Source organism: Castor canadensis, chromosome 3 (genome assembly GCF_047511655.1).
Source record: "Castor canadensis chromosome 3, mCasCan1.hap1v2, whole genome shotgun sequence".
Lineage (NCBI taxonomy): Eukaryota > Metazoa > Chordata > Mammalia > Rodentia > Castoridae > Castor > Castor canadensis.
The window spans coordinates 181,600,204-181,618,713 of NC_133388.1; the positions used below are offsets into that span (position 1 = coordinate 181,600,204).

At 36.1% G+C, this 18,510-nt stretch overlaps 1 protein-coding gene across 4 annotated transcripts in view; it reads left to right on the top strand.

Moving 5' to 3' along the window:
* The window catches only part of Tbc1d31 (TBC1 domain family member 31), a 70,328-nt gene that overhangs the window by 22,209 nt on the left and 29,609 nt on the right, over window positions 1-18,510 (top strand). For all 4 annotated transcript variants that reach the window (XR_012446397.1, XM_074069147.1, XM_020156498.2 and 1 more), the window contains exons 7-10: window positions 361-561; window positions 8,700-8,876; window positions 12,333-12,412; window positions 12,491-12,637. Coding sequence is in view for 3 of the 4 variants with exons in the window: in XM_074069147.1 (XP_073925248.1) it covers window positions 361-561; window positions 8,700-8,876; window positions 12,333-12,412; window positions 12,491-12,637 (605 nt within the window). In the remaining variant the exon portion in view is untranslated. The remainder of the gene's footprint in view (window positions 1-360; window positions 562-8,699; window positions 8,877-12,332; window positions 12,413-12,490; window positions 12,638-18,510) is intronic.

The following is an 18,510-nucleotide window of genomic DNA, read 5'->3' on the forward strand; positions in this document are numbered from 1 at the left end:
CATCAGTGGACATAGCCTGCCTGGGGAATGGAAGAGTTTTAGATCACCTTTTCTTGGTTCTCCAGGATGCATTTCTTACTGTTTGTGGTTAGAGCCCCACTCACCTGGGCCAGATCAGCATGAGTCATAATCAGTGAGTTTTAGATAGGTAATGGCTCGCTGACAGTAGCATCTCCTCCAGCTGCCCTCAAAAAATTTACATACATGTATACGTATGTATGTATATGTTATACAAGTGTATATACTTGTACATATATGACAAATTGCATATATTTATACACAAGCAGTAAATATGTGTGTAGTTTGACTTTTAAACATTCAACTTTGAAATGTTTTAAGAACTCATTGTTTCTTTCTTAGGTTCTTGGAGTGCTAAGTCAAGATGGTATTATGAGATTTGTCAATATACAGACCTGTAAACTTCTCTTTGAAATTGGGAGCCTTGATGAAGGAATTAGCTCATCAGTAATTAGCCCACATGGACGGTACATTGCGTCTATTATGGAAAATGGAAGTCTAAACATATATTCAGTTCAAGCTTTAACACAAGAAATAAATAAGGTATGTTAACAACAAAACATCAGTGTTTTTAGGAAACATTTAACCTGTAATAATATTGTAATTTCACACTTGAATACAAATTTTATTACATAAAGGCATTTTAAAAATCCTAGATGGACTGGGGAAGGCATGACTCAAGTGATAGAACACTTGTCTAACATGTATGAGGCCCTGAGTTCAAGCCCCAGTACCACTAAAAAATGAAAAAACCCACAGACATCTCAAAGTAGGATTCCTGAAACCTGCCAGATATACAAGAAGTAAACAGATTTACTACTGTAGACAGCAAATATCAAAATGGTTGATAACCTGAAAGTTAAGTATTTAGTACCATTTGAGCAACACTGCTTAAATTAAACTTTCAATTTTGAATGAGCATATGAACATATATACATTTCTTTATGATGCAACTGGTATATATTTATATATATATATTATGCAGCTGGTATGCACACATAGATAGATAGAAAGATAGATAGATAGATACATAGACAGATAGATAGGTTAGGCCTGTTGTTGCTCCAGACAGGCTTGAGCCTAGAAATGAGAATGGTTAAAATTAGGGGTTGGTAAAGTAGGGCTCATGGGTCAAACATGGCTCATCATTTATAATTCTGGTCAATAAAGTTTGATTGGAACACAGCCACACTTACTTGTTTATGTATCATTTATGTCTTCTTTCATGCTACAAAGGAAGAGTTGAGGAATTCCCACCGAGACTGTAAAGTCTATAAAGAGGAAGAGTATTTAACATCTTACTCTTTACATAAGACATTAGTTAAATGGTGGATTAGATTCAAGATGAGGAATTGTAAGAGGATTCATAAGAGATTAAGTCCACTGGGCTAAGGAGAAATAATGTCATTTGCATTCTGATTGAGACCACTAGGTTATACTAAATGGACTTCTTAATCTCAGGCAACCATATCAATTTTTAAAAGGCATTTTGACATTGTATCATCAAGAATAAAATCTTTATTCTACTATTTTCTAACTTCCTTGGAACTTGCCTATTTTTGTTGATATATTTTGTTGCTCTTACTCCAAAGGCCACATCTCCAACCATGATTTCTTACCTGTGTTCCTTTATTAAATTGCCATATCATTGAAGGACATCTCTGAGATGCCCTCCTTATGAAATCAGTTTCATAAGGAAATTGATTTTATTTCTTTTTGGGGGGAACTCCTCAGTATGGAATTAATAGTTTAAAGCCTCCCCTCCTTTGGTCAGTAGATTGGGAATAGGGATAGACCTTGCAGATTTAATTTGTAGAAATTAAATTCATGGGGAAAATGTCCTTATTTTAATATTGCTTTAAAGCTGAGGGAGGGAAACTATTTATACTCTTAAACCTAAGATTTATATACCATTCAAGATGTCACTCATGATATCTTTTCCAGTTTCTTCATTCCTTTCTCACTTATTCTTACCATCTTGTAGGTTAGAAACCTTGGCGTTCTTGCACTATTACTATTCCTTCATTTCCTGTATCTAGTCAATACTAAGTCATACAGTTTCTTAAATTTGAAATATCTATAGATGTCCTGTCTGCTCTATTTTGGTCCTCATTAATGATTCCTAAATAACAGTAATTTAAATAGATGTTCCAAACTCAGAGCCCTCACTGCCTACTCCTGGCGATCAATCCATCTTCTACATAATATTTTTCTAAAATAATGCTTTCATTATCGTTTCTTAAATAATGCTACTTAGTGGCTTCCTTCCTTTTGCCTAATTTCACCAAGTCCAGACTCACTCAGTGCCCTTGTCCCCAGATGAAGTTGAATAAGGCAGTACTTTGTTCTTAAATAACTATCTTTTCATGGTCTTTTTTGTGCCATGCTTTTTGTGCTTTGAGGCTTTGTGTGTGTGTGTGTGATTTCACTGTTTGAACCAACCCCCAAGCTGAGTGCTAAAGTGTTATCTGGTGTTTCTAAACAAGAAGGCCATGTTGTACCTTACCAAGAAAATACATGTTAGATAAACTTACTTAGGCATGAGTTATACAACTGTTGACTGTGAGTTTGAAGATAATAAATCAACACTATGTGTTAAGTGAGGTGTCTTTAAACAGAAACATGAAGCAAGGTTATGTATTGATTAGTTAGTTGAAAAAAAATGTTGTGACCAGAGGCTACCAGTAACCTAACTGTATTTGCTCTCAAATCAGGATTCTGTATTCACTAGTTCAGTGTGCAATGTTTAAGGTCATTCTATAAAACTACAGCAAATAACAAGAATCAACTAACTATATATATATATATATATTTATATACATATTTGTGCATGTGTGGGTATTTTCTCTAATATAGGATTATACTCTGCCATTCTTGCTTATATGATTCTATATTTATTTGTGATATATAATTATATATATTGTTTTTATGTGTTATATTTAGCACTATTATTTTCTTAAAGTCATTAATATATCATCTGTTCTTACTGAGAGTGTTTTAGACTTGTCAGTCAATTTTATGGTGTTAGTTAGACCTTTTTTAAAAGATTCAGGGAGAGGGCTGCAGACATGAGTCAAATGGTAGAGCATCTGCCTAGCAAGTGCAAGGCCCTGAGTTCAAATCCTAGTTATCACCAGGTTTTAAAAAAAAAAAAAAAGAAGAGCCAGGGAGAAATCTGAAAAAAACTGGTGAGTTCCTCTGTTGAGCAAATTGAGATCACACTAAACAGAAAAGCTAGCTTAGATGTGAAATAATCTGTGTTTGTGTGTGTTTGTGTGCTACTGGAGGTTATACTTGAGCCACCCTGCCATCCCTTTTTTGAGTTGTATTTTGGAGATAGGGTCTTGCTTTCTGCTCGGGCCAGCCTGCACTGCAGTCCTCCTATCTGTGCTTCCTTGTGTAGCTGAAATGACAGGTGCATGCTACCATGCCCAGACATTGGTTGGGATGGGATCTTGCAAACTTTTTGCCCAGGCTGACCTCAAATTTCGATCCTCCCACTCTCTACCTCCCAAGTAGCTAGAAATAATCTTTTTAAAATTTTAAGGCACACCATCCAATGTCTTTATGGCTGTTCCAGTGTCATAACTGTCAGTTACTTACCCTCTATAAATCTTAACATACCCGTGTACTATTTCTTCCAAGTTTTCCTTTGCATTAGAGATTTCTGATAATTGTGCTAATAAAGTAAATGAGTTCTTTTTTTTTTTAATTTTTCTAGTACTGGGGTTTGAACTCAATTGCTTGTGTACTTTCTAGGCAGGCACTCTACCACTTGAGCTACACCTCCAGCCCAAAGTAAATGAATTCTTTTGTGTTGAAAAGTATGTCAATAGGTCATCCAAACAAAAAATCAATAAAGATATCCAAGATCTAAAATATACAGTAGATCAAATGGACCTACTTGATGTCTACAGAACATTTCATCCAACTTCTACACAATATACATTCTTCTCAGCAGCCCATGGAACCTTCTCCAAAACAGATCATATCCTAGGGCACAAAGCAAGCTTCAGCAAATATAAGAAAATAGAAATTATACCGTACATACTATCTGATCACAATGCAGTAAAAGTAGAACTCAACAACAAAAGTAAAGACAAAAAACATGCAAACAGCTGGAAACTAAATAACTCATTACTTAATGAAGAATGGATCATCGATGAAATAAAAGAGGAAATTAAAAAGTTCCTGGAAGTCAATGAAAATGAAAACACAACCTGCCGGAACCTATGGGACACAGCTAAGGCAGTCCTGAGAGGAAAGTTTATAGCCATGAGTGCATATATTAAAAAGACTGAAAGATCCCAAATCAATGAGCTACTGATACATCTCAGACTCCTAGAAAAACAAGAACAAGCAAATCCCAAAACAAATAGGAGAGAAATAATAAAAATAAGAGCTGAAATCAATGAAATAGAAACCAAAAAAACCATACAAAGAATTAATGAGACAAAAAGTTGGTTCTTTGAAAAAATAAACAAGATCAATAGACCCCTGGCAAACCTGACTAAAATGAGGAGAGAAAAAACCCAAATTAGTAGAATCAGGAATGCAAAAGGGGAGATAACAACAAACACCATGGAAGTCCAGGAAATCATCCGAGACTACTTTGAGAACCTATATTCAAATAAATTTGAAAATCTTAAAGAAATGGACAGATTTCTAGATGGATATGATTATCCAACACTGAACCAAGAGGAAATTAATCACCTGAATAGACCTATAACACAAAATGAAATTGAAGCAGCAATCAAGAGTCTCCCCAAAAAGAAAAGTCCAGGACCCGATGGATTCTCTGCTGAATTCTATCAGACCTTTAAAGAAGAACTGATACCAACCCTCCTTAAACTGTTCCACGAAATAGAAAGGGAAGGAAAACTGCTAAACACATTTTATGAAGCCAGTATTACACTTATCCCAAAACCAGGCAAAGACACCTCCAAAAAGGAGAACTATAGGCCAATCTCCTTAAAGAACATTGACGCAAAAATCCTCAACAAAATAATGCAAACCGAATTCAACAACACATCAAAAAGATCATTCACCACGACCAAGTAGGCTTCATCCCAGGGATGCAGGGGTGGTTCAACAAAGGAAAATCAATAAACGTAATAAACCACATTAACAGAAGCAAAGACAAAAACCACTTGATCATCTCAATAGATGCAGAAAAAGCCTTTGATAAGATCCAACACCATTTCATAAAAGCTCTAGAAAACTAGGAATAGAAGGAAAGTACTTCGACATTATAAAAGCTATATATGACAAACCTACAGCCAGGATTATACTTAACAGAGAAAAACTGAAACCATTCCCTCTAAAATCAGGAACCAGACAAGGATGCCCACTATCTCCACTCCTATTCAACATAGTATTGGAATTCCTAGCCAGAGCAATTAGGCAAGAAGAAGGAATAAAAGGAATACAAATAGGTTAAAGAAACTGTCAAAATATCCCTATTTGCAGACGACATGATCCTATACCTTAAAGACCCAAAAAAACTCTACTCAGAAGCTTCTAGACATCATCAATAGCTATAGCAAGGTAGCAGGATATAAAATCAACATAGAAAAATCATTAGCATTTCTATATACTAACAATGAGCAAACTGAAAAAGAATGTATGAAAACAATTCCATTTACAATAGCCTCAAAAAAAATCAAATACCTAGGTATAAACCTAACAAAAGATGTGAATGACCTCTACAAGGAAAACTATAAACTTCTGAAGAAAGAGATTGAGGAAGACTATAGAAAGTGGAGAGATCTCCCATGCTCATGGATTGGTAGAATCAACATAGTAAAAATGTCGATACTCCCAAAAGTAATCTACATGTTGAATGCAATTCCCATCAAAATTCCAATGACATTCATTAAAGAGATTGAAAAATCTACTGTGAAATTTATATGGAAACACAAGAGGCCACGAATAGCCAAGGCAATACTCAGTCAAAAGAACAATGCAGGAGGTATCACGATACCTGACTTCAAACTGTATTACAAAGCAATAACGATAAAAACAGTATGGTACTGGCACAAAAACATACATGAAGACCAGTGGAACAGAATAGAGGACCCAGATATGAACCCACACAACTATAAGCAACTTATCTTTGACAAAGGCACTAAAAATATACGATGGAGAAATAGCAGCCTCTTCAACAAAAACTGGTTAGCAGTCTGCGAAAAACTGAAACTAGATCCATGTATATCACCCTATACTAATATTAACTCAAAATGGATCAAGGATCTTAATATCAAACCACAAACTAAAGTCGATACAGGAAAGAGTAGGAAATACTCTTGAGTTAGTAGGTATAGGTAAGAACTTTCTCAATGAAACCCCAGCAGCATAGCAATTAAGAGATAGCATAGATAAATGGGATCTCATAAAACTGAAAAGCTTCTGTTCATCAAAAGAAATGGTCTCTAAACTGAAGAGAACACCCACAGAGTGGGAGAAAATATTTGCCAGGTACACATCAGACAAAGGACTATAACCAGAATATATAGGGAACTTAAACAACTAAATTGTCCCAAAACTAATGAACCAATAAAGAAATGGGCAAGTGAACTAAACAGAACTTTCTCAAAAGAAGAAATTCAAATGGCCAAAAAACACATGAAAAAATGCTCACCATCTCTAGCAATAAAGGAAATGCAAATTAAAACCACACTAAGATTCCACCTCACCCCTGTTAGAATAGCCATCATTAGCAACACTGCTAACAACAGGTGTTGGGGAGGATGTGGGGAAAAGGAACCCTCTTACACTGTTGGTGGGAATGTAAACTAGTACAACCACTCTGGAAAAAAATTTGGAGGCTACTTAAAAAGCTAAACATTGATCTACCATTTGATCCAGCAATACCACTCTTGGGGATATACCCAAAAGACTGTGATACAGGTTACTCCAGAGGCAACTGCACACCCATGTTTATTGCGGCACTATTCACAATAGCCAAGTTATAGAAACAGCCAAGATGCCCCACTACTGACGAATGGATCAAGAAAGTGTGGTATCTATACACAATGGAATTTTATGCAGCTATGAAGAAGAATGAAATGTTATCATTTGCTGGTAAAGGGAGGGAATTGGAGAACATCATGCTGAGTGAGGTTAGCCTGGCCCAAAAGACCAAAAATCGTATGTTCTCCCTCATATGCGGACATTAGATCAAGGGCAAACACAACAAGGGGATTGGACTTTGAGCACATGATAAAAGCGAGAGCACACAAATGAGGGGTGAGGATAGGTAAGACACCTAAAAAATTAGCTGGCATTTGTTGCCCTTAACGCAGAGAAACTAAAGCAGATACCTTAAAAGCAACTGGGGCCAATAGGAAAAGGGGACCAGGAACTAGAGAAAAGGTTAGATCAAAAAGAATTAACCTAGAAGGTAACACACAGGCACAGGAAATTAATGTGAGTCAACTCCCTGTATAGCTATCCTTATCTCAACCAGCAAAACCCTTGTTCCTTCCTATTTTTGCTTATACTCTCTCTTCAACAAAATTAGAGATAAGGGCAAAATAGTTTCTGCTGGGTATTGAGGGGGTGGGGGGGAGAGGGAGGGGGCGGAGTGGGTGGTAAGGGAGGGGGTGGGAGCAGAGGGGAGAAATGACCCAAGCCTTGTATGCACATATGAATAATAAAACAAACAAAAAAAAGAGAAAGCAAAAAGAAAAAAAAGTATGTCAAATCAGGTTACATCTCAGGCTGTATCTTCTGGGAGCTTATACTTTAGGTTGAGGATAAGACTCAAGCAGGGAAAATACAGAATAGAAATTTTAGTAAAAATTTAGAGAAATGGATTAAAGTAGGTAAGACAATTCAGAAATTTTAAAGATTAGCAGTATTTAAGGTCGTCCACTTTTAATTCCATCCCATAGATAAAGAATTTAGTCATAAAATAGAAGTGGTCAGTGCTTTAATTGTATTTAGAACTCTGCCTGGGTGGCATTATCTATTTATCTCCTTTGAATAAGGAAGATGTTTTGATTTCAAAAGAATGTTGTTTAACGAGAAAATATTCTAGTGAGTCATTTTAGCTTGAGTAAATTGAGGTTGCTTGGTTTTCTTGTTTGACAGGCCCCCTAAAACAGAGTTTGGGTTCTAAGTTTTGCTCTCTGAACTATAACTTAAGCAGTTGATGTAGTAAGGAACTACCAGCCGTTGCTGTGCAGTTTATAACCTTTAACCATGTGCAGAGAGGCCAGGGGTCCCATGCTTGCAGAGAAAAGTCATGGGGTATTTCCTCTCTCAGAAGACTTTCCCTTGAGCCTAGCGACTATTGGGGTGCTTCTCTCAACATTCTTGTTCACCATACATCTAACCATGCCTTCTCTGCTGTAGATTGTCACCATACTGCTAACTTTATCATGCAAGTGGAAAAATTGGTTGGCATTGTATGATTTTAGGCCAGCTCTTAAATTCTATTTATTGCTGTTGTTAATTATGTATTTTTTTGTACTTGGCAGAAATTTGCTTTGATTTATAGCCAACCAGAAAACATTCTTAATTTACTTAAACTTTTTTCCTGAAGAATAAATATATATATATTAAGGCATGTTATTAAAGCAAATTTTGGAAATCTTATATTTACTGGCGTATTTTCCAAGAATATAGGCTGGAAGTTTTTTTGGTTTTGTTTTGGTTTTTTTCTTCTTTTCTTTTAGCCACCTCCTCCTTTAGTGAAAGTGATTGAAGATTTGCCTAAGAATACACTAACTTCCAGTAATCCTAAGATGAAAATAATGTCACAAAGAGTACAGCGGCCAGCAAGATCTAGAGAGACCAAAATTCAAACTAGAGTATTAAAACAAGACTTGAGTAGTAACTCTGAAAATAAAGAGGTAAGACTAAATTTAATCTTTGTCATGACTGCTATAGACAAGTCTTGTGATTTCTAGGCTGTTGTCACTCTTTCCCCTCACTTGGGACTTGTTATTGTATAAAGAAGAGAAAGTTGTAACTGAAATTATAGCATGCTTTTTGAACTTTTAACATGGATATAGTGTATGTTTACTTTTTTTTTAAAATTCAGTGTAGAATTGCACTGTGCAGTATGCTAGCATGTGGTTGAAGAATACTTGAGGTATGGCTAGTCTGATTCAAGATGGGCTGTAAGTGTAAAACACATTTAAAAAATGTGAGAACTTAGGGTGACCAAGATAATGTAAAGTACATTATTAATTACTGATTTTATATTGATTATGTACTGAAAGTATAGATTGACTATATTGGTTAAATAAATTACATTAAATATTGACTAGGTTGGTTAAATAAACTACATTAAACTGAATTTACCTGTTGCTTTTTACTCTTTTAAGTATAGTTCCTAGAAATTTTTTAACTACATTTGTGGCTCATGTGAACTTCTGTTAGTGCTAGTATTGAAAGTTATAAAGGGAAAAAAATAAAAGCATGTTTTTCTTTGGTTCTGCTGCCTATCCTCTGTCATTGTCTCCTTGGAGGCAACTAGGTTACCAGCAGCAAAATTACCTTGAGGGAAGGGATTTCAAAGAGGTTTGTTCTCTTTTTAAATAAATTATTGAATTTTCCTAGTTTTATGCAAGACATATATATTACTTTGGAATACAAAGGGAATATGACTATCAATAGAGAAGGTATTGATAGTATTTTTAAAGAATTATTAAAAGTAATTGAAAATAAAGCCAGGCATGGTGGCCCATGCTTAGCTACTTGGGAGGCAGAGATCAGGAGACCCTGTCTTAGCCAGTGACTTGGTACAGTGGTTTGTGCCTGTCATACCAGCTACCTGGGGAAGCACAAATAGAAGGATCATCATTCAGGCCAGCCCAGGTATCAGGCAAGACCCTGTCTCCAAAATAACACAAAAAGGGCTGGTGGTGTAGATCAAATTGTAGAGTGCCTGCCTCACAAATAAAGGGCCCTGAGTTCAAACCCCAGTTCTGCCAAAACCAAAAAGGAAATAAATATACATGCAAAACACGTAGTGTATAACAGATTTTTACAAACTGAACACACTCAGAATATCAGCACCCATATCAAAAAACATGGACCGTTGGAGCTGTGGAGGTAGCTCCGTGGTAGAGTGTACTTAACTGGTATGCACAAGGCCCTGAGTTTGATCCTGAGCACTGCAAAAAAAAAAAAAAAATGGAGCTTTGCCAGCATCTTTCTGCTCTCTTCTAGACATTTTCCCTTATCTCAATGATTAACTTCTCTTTTGGGAGAAAGAGCAAGTGCTGGGGAATAAACGCAGAGATTTTTACATGCTAAGTGTTCACTGTACCACTAAACTAAGCCCCAGAAAACTAATCCCTTAACATAGATTTTGTTTAGTAAATACCATCAAATAGTTTTCCTCTGTGGCTGAACCAATTTATATTTCCACCAACAGTTTTGAGAGTTCTGGTTGCTCCATATTCTTACTGGCACTTGGTATTTTTCACAATTTTAATAATTTTTCCTTAAAAACTTTAATGTACAGAAGAGGTATAAGCAGATTATAGCTTAATGGAAAATACAAAAGATCACCCATGTACTCTGTGTTGAGTGGCTCTCGGACTGTCTTCAGGTTTGGTGCTATGTTAAGATTCAGCATACAATCATATTCATAGCTATGACGTGCTAGAGTGAAAGGATATAAAACAAAGGCAGCAAAGGGGAAGGGCACATGCATGGGGTGAGGTCCAAAAGAACCCTGGCACAAGCTTCAAAGAGTCTTTTCCCATGATTTGATTCCTCCAGCAGTGAACTATGACAACATATATTCATCCAGTGTTGTCCACCAAGGAAAGCATTAGAGACGATGCCCAGGGCTTTAACTGGAGGCTGGTTATGTAAGCACCCTGTTTAACATGTTTCAAATTTCACACTCCTAGAGGGAAGGCATAAGCCACATTAGTCAAACAGTTTAGGTTCACTGAGTTACTCTTACTGGGTCTTTGGTGTGATTGCAACCCTGGCAGAATCCAGCTTCTAATCCAGCTTTTAGACACCAGCCTGGGCCTGCCTGCAAGGTAGGCATTCTAACGGTAGTAGGCCCAGACCTGCTATGTTAGCTTTTTTCTGTACATACCCATTTTCTACATTAAGAAATAAAGCATTGGGCTGATGGAGTGGCTCTAGTGGTAGAGTGCCTGTCTAGTAAGAGTGAGTCCCTGAGTTCAAACCCCAGTACCACCAAGAGAAAATAAAGTATTTCCAGTGTTTTGGAGCCCTGGTGCTTATCCCCAATCAGGTTTTTTTCTCTACGCCATAGCTGTAACTGTTATCCTTCTCTGTGTGTTACTTAAGTCCTTGGTTTTCTTTATTGTTATAACCTCTTCACATAACCCTAACAAAATATTTAGTTTTTAAAAACTGAATAGCAAGCGCAAACCTAAGCTGTGTAGACTAGATAGTACTGCTCCTATTCATTGAATGCTCTAAGAAGATGAGCTGAATGCTATCTGAGACGTGACCTGCCTTTGGCTTTCCTGGGAGTTTCCAGAAACCTTTTCTGGGAACACTAGTCATGGTCATAAATGATCATGTAAAAGGAAGTAAAAGGCTTATCATGGTCAGGGTCTCTGGCAGTTCTCTAGTGTGGATCAAGTCTGGATTTCCTACAGAAAGATGTGAAGAGCGTGACTGCTTCTAAGGAACAGCTCTAAGGAGTAGGTCAGAGTGGAACCCTTCTGTAGGGTGAAATGCTGTAAACTAATCTTGGCTTCAAGACATGGAAAGGAAAGTAGGAACTTCATCAGGTCACAGTCAAGATAAGAAAGGATATAACTCAGGCCAAACTCTTAAAAGGAGGGGTCAGTGGCAGCAGGTGTGTGGGTGGTAGCAATCAGCATGCCTCTTTCCTAGACCACCTTGCTCCAGATGGACTAGTTGCCCCTGCATCTGGCATGATTCTCAGATGGGAATCTTCACTCAGCATCATTGGGCTTTTGGTTCACCCCATCTTACACTGCATTACCTGTTTCTTACAGTATAAAGAGCACTAAACTAAGACAAAGTCTAGTTTTTGAGTTTTCTGCCAAGTTTTTTGTTTAGTTTTTCTAAGACGGTCTCACTGCATAGCCCAGGCTAGCCTGGAACTCCCTGCGTGTCCCAGGTTGGGACACAAACTCAAACTCATGGCCCTCCTGCCTCCGCCTCCTGAGTGTTGGGTACCACACCTGGCATGTGTGTTCTATTCTAAAGTTGGAAAGCGTCTCCGGCCACACCACCCTGAACGCACCCAATCTCATCTAAAGTTGGAAAGCCACTGTGGAATAGGTTATCATGTTTTCAGTTACATAATTATTACTTATTGATACTTTTTTTTATAGAATGAATTGTCAGATGGATTAAACAAAAAGCGTTTACAAATCTTATTAAAAGGCTATGGTGAATATCCAACAAAATACAGGTAAATCTTAAATTCTTTTATGTTAAATCAATTTTACTTAAAACAAATTTTTAATTTAAAATTCTATTTTAATTTCAGAATGTTCATTTGGCGCTCTTTACTACAACTGCCTGAAAATCATACTGCGTTTAGTAGCCTAATAGATAAGGGCACTCATGCAGCATTTCTCAACCTTCAGAAGAAATACCCCATCAAAAGTAGGAAACTACTTAGAGTATTACAGAGGTATGTTCACTATATTGCAGTATATAAAACCTGTAAGTAATAATTACAGTGTTTTAAAATTCTCTTTATAAAATATTGTCTGGTCAGCTTTGATTATCCTTGAGGTATGTTGGTTTATTTAAAAAATAAAACATACATATAGATTACCTATGAATAATAGTTTGTGTTGTATTTTAAAGAATAGGACTCTTTCAGCTAATGTAAAGGAACAAAGCAGCATAGTAGAAAGAGCTTTGAATTTGAAGGCAAACAACCCAGATTTGAATCATTGTTCTACCATTTGATAACGGATGTTGTCATTTCCTTCAGCCTTAATTTCCTTATTTGAAAATGGGCTGATCATAAGATAATTGAGATAATTAGAAGTCTTTTAGAATGGTTATACTGGTGTCTAAGTCATAATAAGCATTCAATAAATGTTAATAAAAACTAACCCTTTAAAGTATTTTTATTGTTAGATACTTCTAAATGTACATTTAACTTATTTCACAGGTAAAGAAACTGAGGCATAAGACATTAGGTAATATGATCAAGTCACACAAATATAGAGTTGGAATTAAGTCCCAGCTCCAGATCCATCGATCCTCCTGATCTCTGCCTCCCAAGTAGCTAGGATTACAGGTGTGAGCCACTGGCACCTGGCAATAGGCGTTTTGTTGTTGTTGTTTTGTTTTGTTTTTTGGTAGGACTGGGGTTTGAACTCATGGTTTTGAGTTTGCAGAGCAGATGCTGGTGCCACTTGAGCTACACCTCCAGTTCTACCAAGACTTTAAATTAAGTTTAACTTAATACAGTGAATATCCTTCAGCAGTTGCCAGCTTGTGGGCAATCTTGTTGCATTGGTAATACCACTCATTCCACACCACTCACCTTGCTGCATCCCACTCCATGCCCAGCTAAGCATTTACGTGTGTGTGTGTGTGTATACTTATGTAATATGTATACACACGTATATATATGTATATGTGTGTGTGTGTGTGTGTGTACGGTAAGGACTCCTTTTCTCTATCATATGCAAGCATGCTGCCATTATCACACCAAAAAAAGAACTAACAGTTCTTTAATGTACTCAAACTCCAATCAGCATTCCTATTACACTGGTAGTCTTAGGAAATTTTATGGTAAACTTGTTCAGATCAGGGTTCAAACACATTGCATTTACTTGGTAATGCTCTTAAGTCTCTTTTAACCCACAGATTCCCTCTTTTTTCCCTAACAATTTATTTGTTGAAAAAACCAGGAGTTAATTTATAGAGTTTTCCATATTCTGGATTTTGATGGTTTAGTCTCATGGTATTGTTTGATATGTTTTTCTCTTTCTCCAGAATTGATTGTAAACTGGTAATTAGAGTTGGGATACTGTTATAACTCAAGATTTATATTTTCTTGAGACCTTTTGGTGTTCAGCAAGATCACTTTATAGGTGGTTTTATATACTTCTTTTAGGAGGCTTATGATTACCAGTCGTCTTTTTGTGATGTTACTATCCATTGATGACCATTGCCTAGCTCCATTACTTCCCTGAGATTAGCAAAACATTTGATCATATTGTTCTATCATTCTCCTTTTATGAACTAGAAAATTTCTATAAAGAAAAGCTTCCTGTTATCAATTATTTGGTTACTTTAAGATACATTCTATGTAGAAAAGGCAAGTTAAATGCTTGGTAGCTTTTTTTTTTCCCTAGGATATATCCCATAAGGAATATATAATCAAATTATTGTTCTAAAGTTACTTGACATTTTGTCAGTAAGTCCTTATTTTTAAAAAAATTTCAAGTTTATCTTTGGGATAGATTCATAAATTTCCTATTACTGGGTCAAAAGATAAATATGTAATAAAATACCCTTTTGAATTAGAGAAAAGATAAAATTACTTTAAGACCTATCTCTGAAAGAGATGAGAATTTGTTTTTCCTGTTGGTCTTCACATTTAATAAGCTTTCCTGCTGTGCATAGGATGGCAGCACAATTCAGGCATTTGTTAAAATATCATCTTGCCTTGCCTCTTTTTTGGATTCATAGATTTTAGGTTGAAAGCAATAAGTACTTGGGTCTGAAGCTTTATCTACAGCTGGTGCAGTGACTCAGGCCTGGAATCCTAGCTACTTGGGGAGGCAGATGGTGAGGATCAAGGTTCGAGGCCTGGTCAGAAAGTTTGCAAGGTCCTGTCTCAACCAATAAATATAGCTGGGATGTTACATAATATGACCCTATCATCTCAGCTATGAGGGGACCATGAACAGGAAGATCGCCATCCAGGCCAGCCCAATCACATACACAAGGCCCTATTTGAAAAACAACGAAAGCAAAAGGGGAGGGGGCATGGCACAAGTGGTAGAGTATCTGCCTAGCAACTGCAAGACCCTGAGTTTTTAACCCTAGTACTAACATTAAAAAAAGAAAGAAATGCTTGTCTATATCAGATGCAGAAGGAACTAAAAGATAAGAATATATTACTTCCAAAATGAATATTTCATGCATTCTTCTGAAATAATAAATTGCTTGAGTTTAGAGGAAAAGACAGATCATTTTCCTTCTGTTGATCCTGTTATTGTAGGGAATCAAGAGTTGGTTTTGTAAGTAGAAGCAACTCAAGTGAATTTTCAATTGAATTTTCTCAGATAACTCAAACTATCAGAAATAATTTGTTGCTTTTCCACCTAAACTGCGTGTACATGCGGTACTTCTCAAGGTGTATTTCCTATAAGATCTTCCTTATGCCACTTTAGCAACAGGTTCATTGTATTATTTGAGGATTTCATGCAATGTAATAAGTTGTTATACATAGTGTAACTCCATGTCTGCTAATCCATTTATAATTTAAGTGACCATTTTAATTCCGATATTGTTAATGTGTACTTGAAATCACAGTTCTTTAGGGCTTCAGAGCAATTTTTTGCCAGTTTCTATTTTTCTAAATTTTTAAATCTTAATTTAAAAAATTCATTTCTACTAAAATTCAAAATTATAACTTAACAAAGGGAAGGACTTGTTCTAGATTAAAAGAGACAATGAGATTTCAGGGAGGTATCAGCCAATTTCAGAGAGCGAGTCTTGTTTGGATTCTTGTTTTGGTTTTTTTTTTTTGTGAGACTGGGGTTTGAACTCAGGGCTTCGAGTGTGCAAAGCAGGCAAGCAGGCACTGTACCCCTTGAGCCACACCTCCAGTCCATATTGCTATGGTTAGTTTGGAAATGGGTCTCTCAAACTGTTTGTCCCAGCTGGCCTCAAACTGTGATCCTCCTAATCTCAGCCTCCCAAGTAGAATTATAGCAGTGAGTCACTGGCATCCGACCCTTGTTTGAGTTATGATAGGCAACTGAAAAGGACTTTTTTAGACTAATAGAGAAAGTTGAGTCTTATCTAGTAATTAGGTGATACAACAGAACCATTCTTAGTTTTTGAAATGTAGTGGTATATGACTATATAAGAAAATGCCCATTTTTTAAAGATGCATACATAAAGAGTTAAATGGTGTGATGTCAGCGACTGGAGGAGATGTAGTAAATGAAACAAGTATGATGAGACATGGACTTGTTGGAACTAGATAGTGGTACATGGGGGAAGATTGTGTTTTTTATTTTTGTATATGTTTAGAAATTTCTGTAATAATATTTTTAAATGGCTTCAAATTAATTACTTTAAATTAAAAAAGAATAGTTCTTTGTAAAATAATTCAAACAGTACAATAGATTATAAAGAAGCCAGCACCTCTACCCCTAAGCTGACTTGCCAGAGATATTCGGTGTATTTTCACGTGTGTACGACATAGATAAACACACATTTATAAGCTTTTTTTCTTTTTCTTTCTTTCAGGCAAAAGTTGGAAACTCATTGTTAAATATGTAACTTCTATAAATATCAAAGAAGTACTATCAGAGTAGGAGGAAACTGACTTGTACTTAGGTTGACATCTAGCACTTCTCTGGAATTTCATTTTCTATTCTCAGTAGTGGTACTGATCCCTCCCTCCTGGAGTAGTTCTGACTATCACATAAATAAAGGATGTCTAAAATAAGATTATTAACAATATTAACATTTTCTATAGCTATGACAAACTATCATATACTTAGTGGCTTAAAACAATAAAAATTTATTCTTACAGTTCCGTAGTTAGCGGTCCAACATGGGTGTCACTGAGCTAAAATGAATAGGGCTACATTCCTTTCTAAAGGCTCTGGGAGAAACCATTTCCTTCCCTGCTCCAGCTTCTGGAGGCTTCTCACACCTTTTGACTCATGGTCCTCTTCCTCTGTCTTCAAAGCCAGCAACACTGCCTCTCTCTGACTGTTCTTTTGTAGTCTTATTTCCCTCTGACCACAGCCAGAAAAGGTTCTTTTGCTTTATGTTAGTGGACCTAGATAATCCATATAATTCTCTACCTCAAGATGCTTACCTTAATCAAAGTCCCTTGTAAAATAACATATTCACAGGTTGTGGAAACATAGACATGGAAATCTTTTTTAAATTATTATTTATTATTACATTTATTCTTTGTTTTCTTCTTTTATGGTGGTGGTACTGGAGTTTGAACTCCAGGCCTTGCTCTTGCTAGTCAGGTGCTCTACCACTTGAACCAGTCTATCACCCCTTTTGTGTGTGTGTATTAGGTATTTTTGAGATAAAAGCTGGGCAAAGTAGAAGTCTCTAGATCTGTACTTCCCAAACAGTTAGGATTACAGGCGTGAGCCATTGGTGCCCAGCTTATTTCTTCCTTAATTCACGGAAATTTTTATGTTTGATGCACATGGACATCTTTTGGAGGAAAGTACATTATTCTTGATTTAGCTTGCCATATTAACTGTAAAGTATATTTCTTAGAACACAATTTATATTTAAATAGTAGTATTAAGAAAGAATCAGCCTTATAGATGTTAAAAGCTACTATAAAACTGCAGCAATTGAAGCTAGTGCTAACATGTGGGTAGGTGAAAAGTCTAACAATAGAGCCAGCTGTTTTCAAAAATTAAGTCTGTTGGTAAAAATAACATTCAAAGCATGGAGAATAAGCAGAATATTTAGTAAATGGCTTGAATAATTAGATAGCCATCAAGGTAAAGTTATAGCATCTTATACCAGGATAAATTCCATGTGGATTAAAGATTTAAATACTTTTAAAAGGAAACAAGAAACCCATAAAACTATTAGAAAGAAATGTAGAGTTAAAATTCTGAAACTACTTTATGAATAAACTAGAGTTATCCAAATAAGTACATATAAAGAGAACCAAGTTTCATATTCTCAGAGGAAAAAATTAAAGATAAGCAAAAGCTGGAATGAATCTCGTGGTAGTAGATTGGAATTAGTAGTGTTGTTTTTTAATATACATAGATAATAGACACAGAAATATGCACATATAGATATATATGTATGCAGGATGTAGCATACATGCAAATATTTCCAAGCCTTATGAGAAGACCTAGAAGCAATAGCAAAGAGACACCCAGTGCCCACATTTGAGTTTCTGATCCAATACTTTAGGGACCGGGACTCCTTGGAGAAATATTTGATTGCATGGTTCAGACAGGGAAAATATAAAACGAGCCTAGAGAATCTTATAGTTACGCCAGAAAGTAGGAAAGTACCCAATAAAGGATGGTCATGTTAAAAGGATTCACCCTAAAATGAGTTTTCAGTGGCCAGTGATAATGATAGCGGTCAGTTATAACCCATAGAGAAATACAGAGTCACGTTTAAATAAATAATTGAATAAAGACATAAATTAGGAGAAGGGACAGCTCTAGTAAATGTAAAAGGAAGTTGAGAAATAGAAAATCACTGCTAGACATTACCATGGAAATAGTAATTATTATTGTATTTATGCTAAAATTAGTAGGCAAAAGGTACTGGAGTTGCAGGATATTTGTGTAG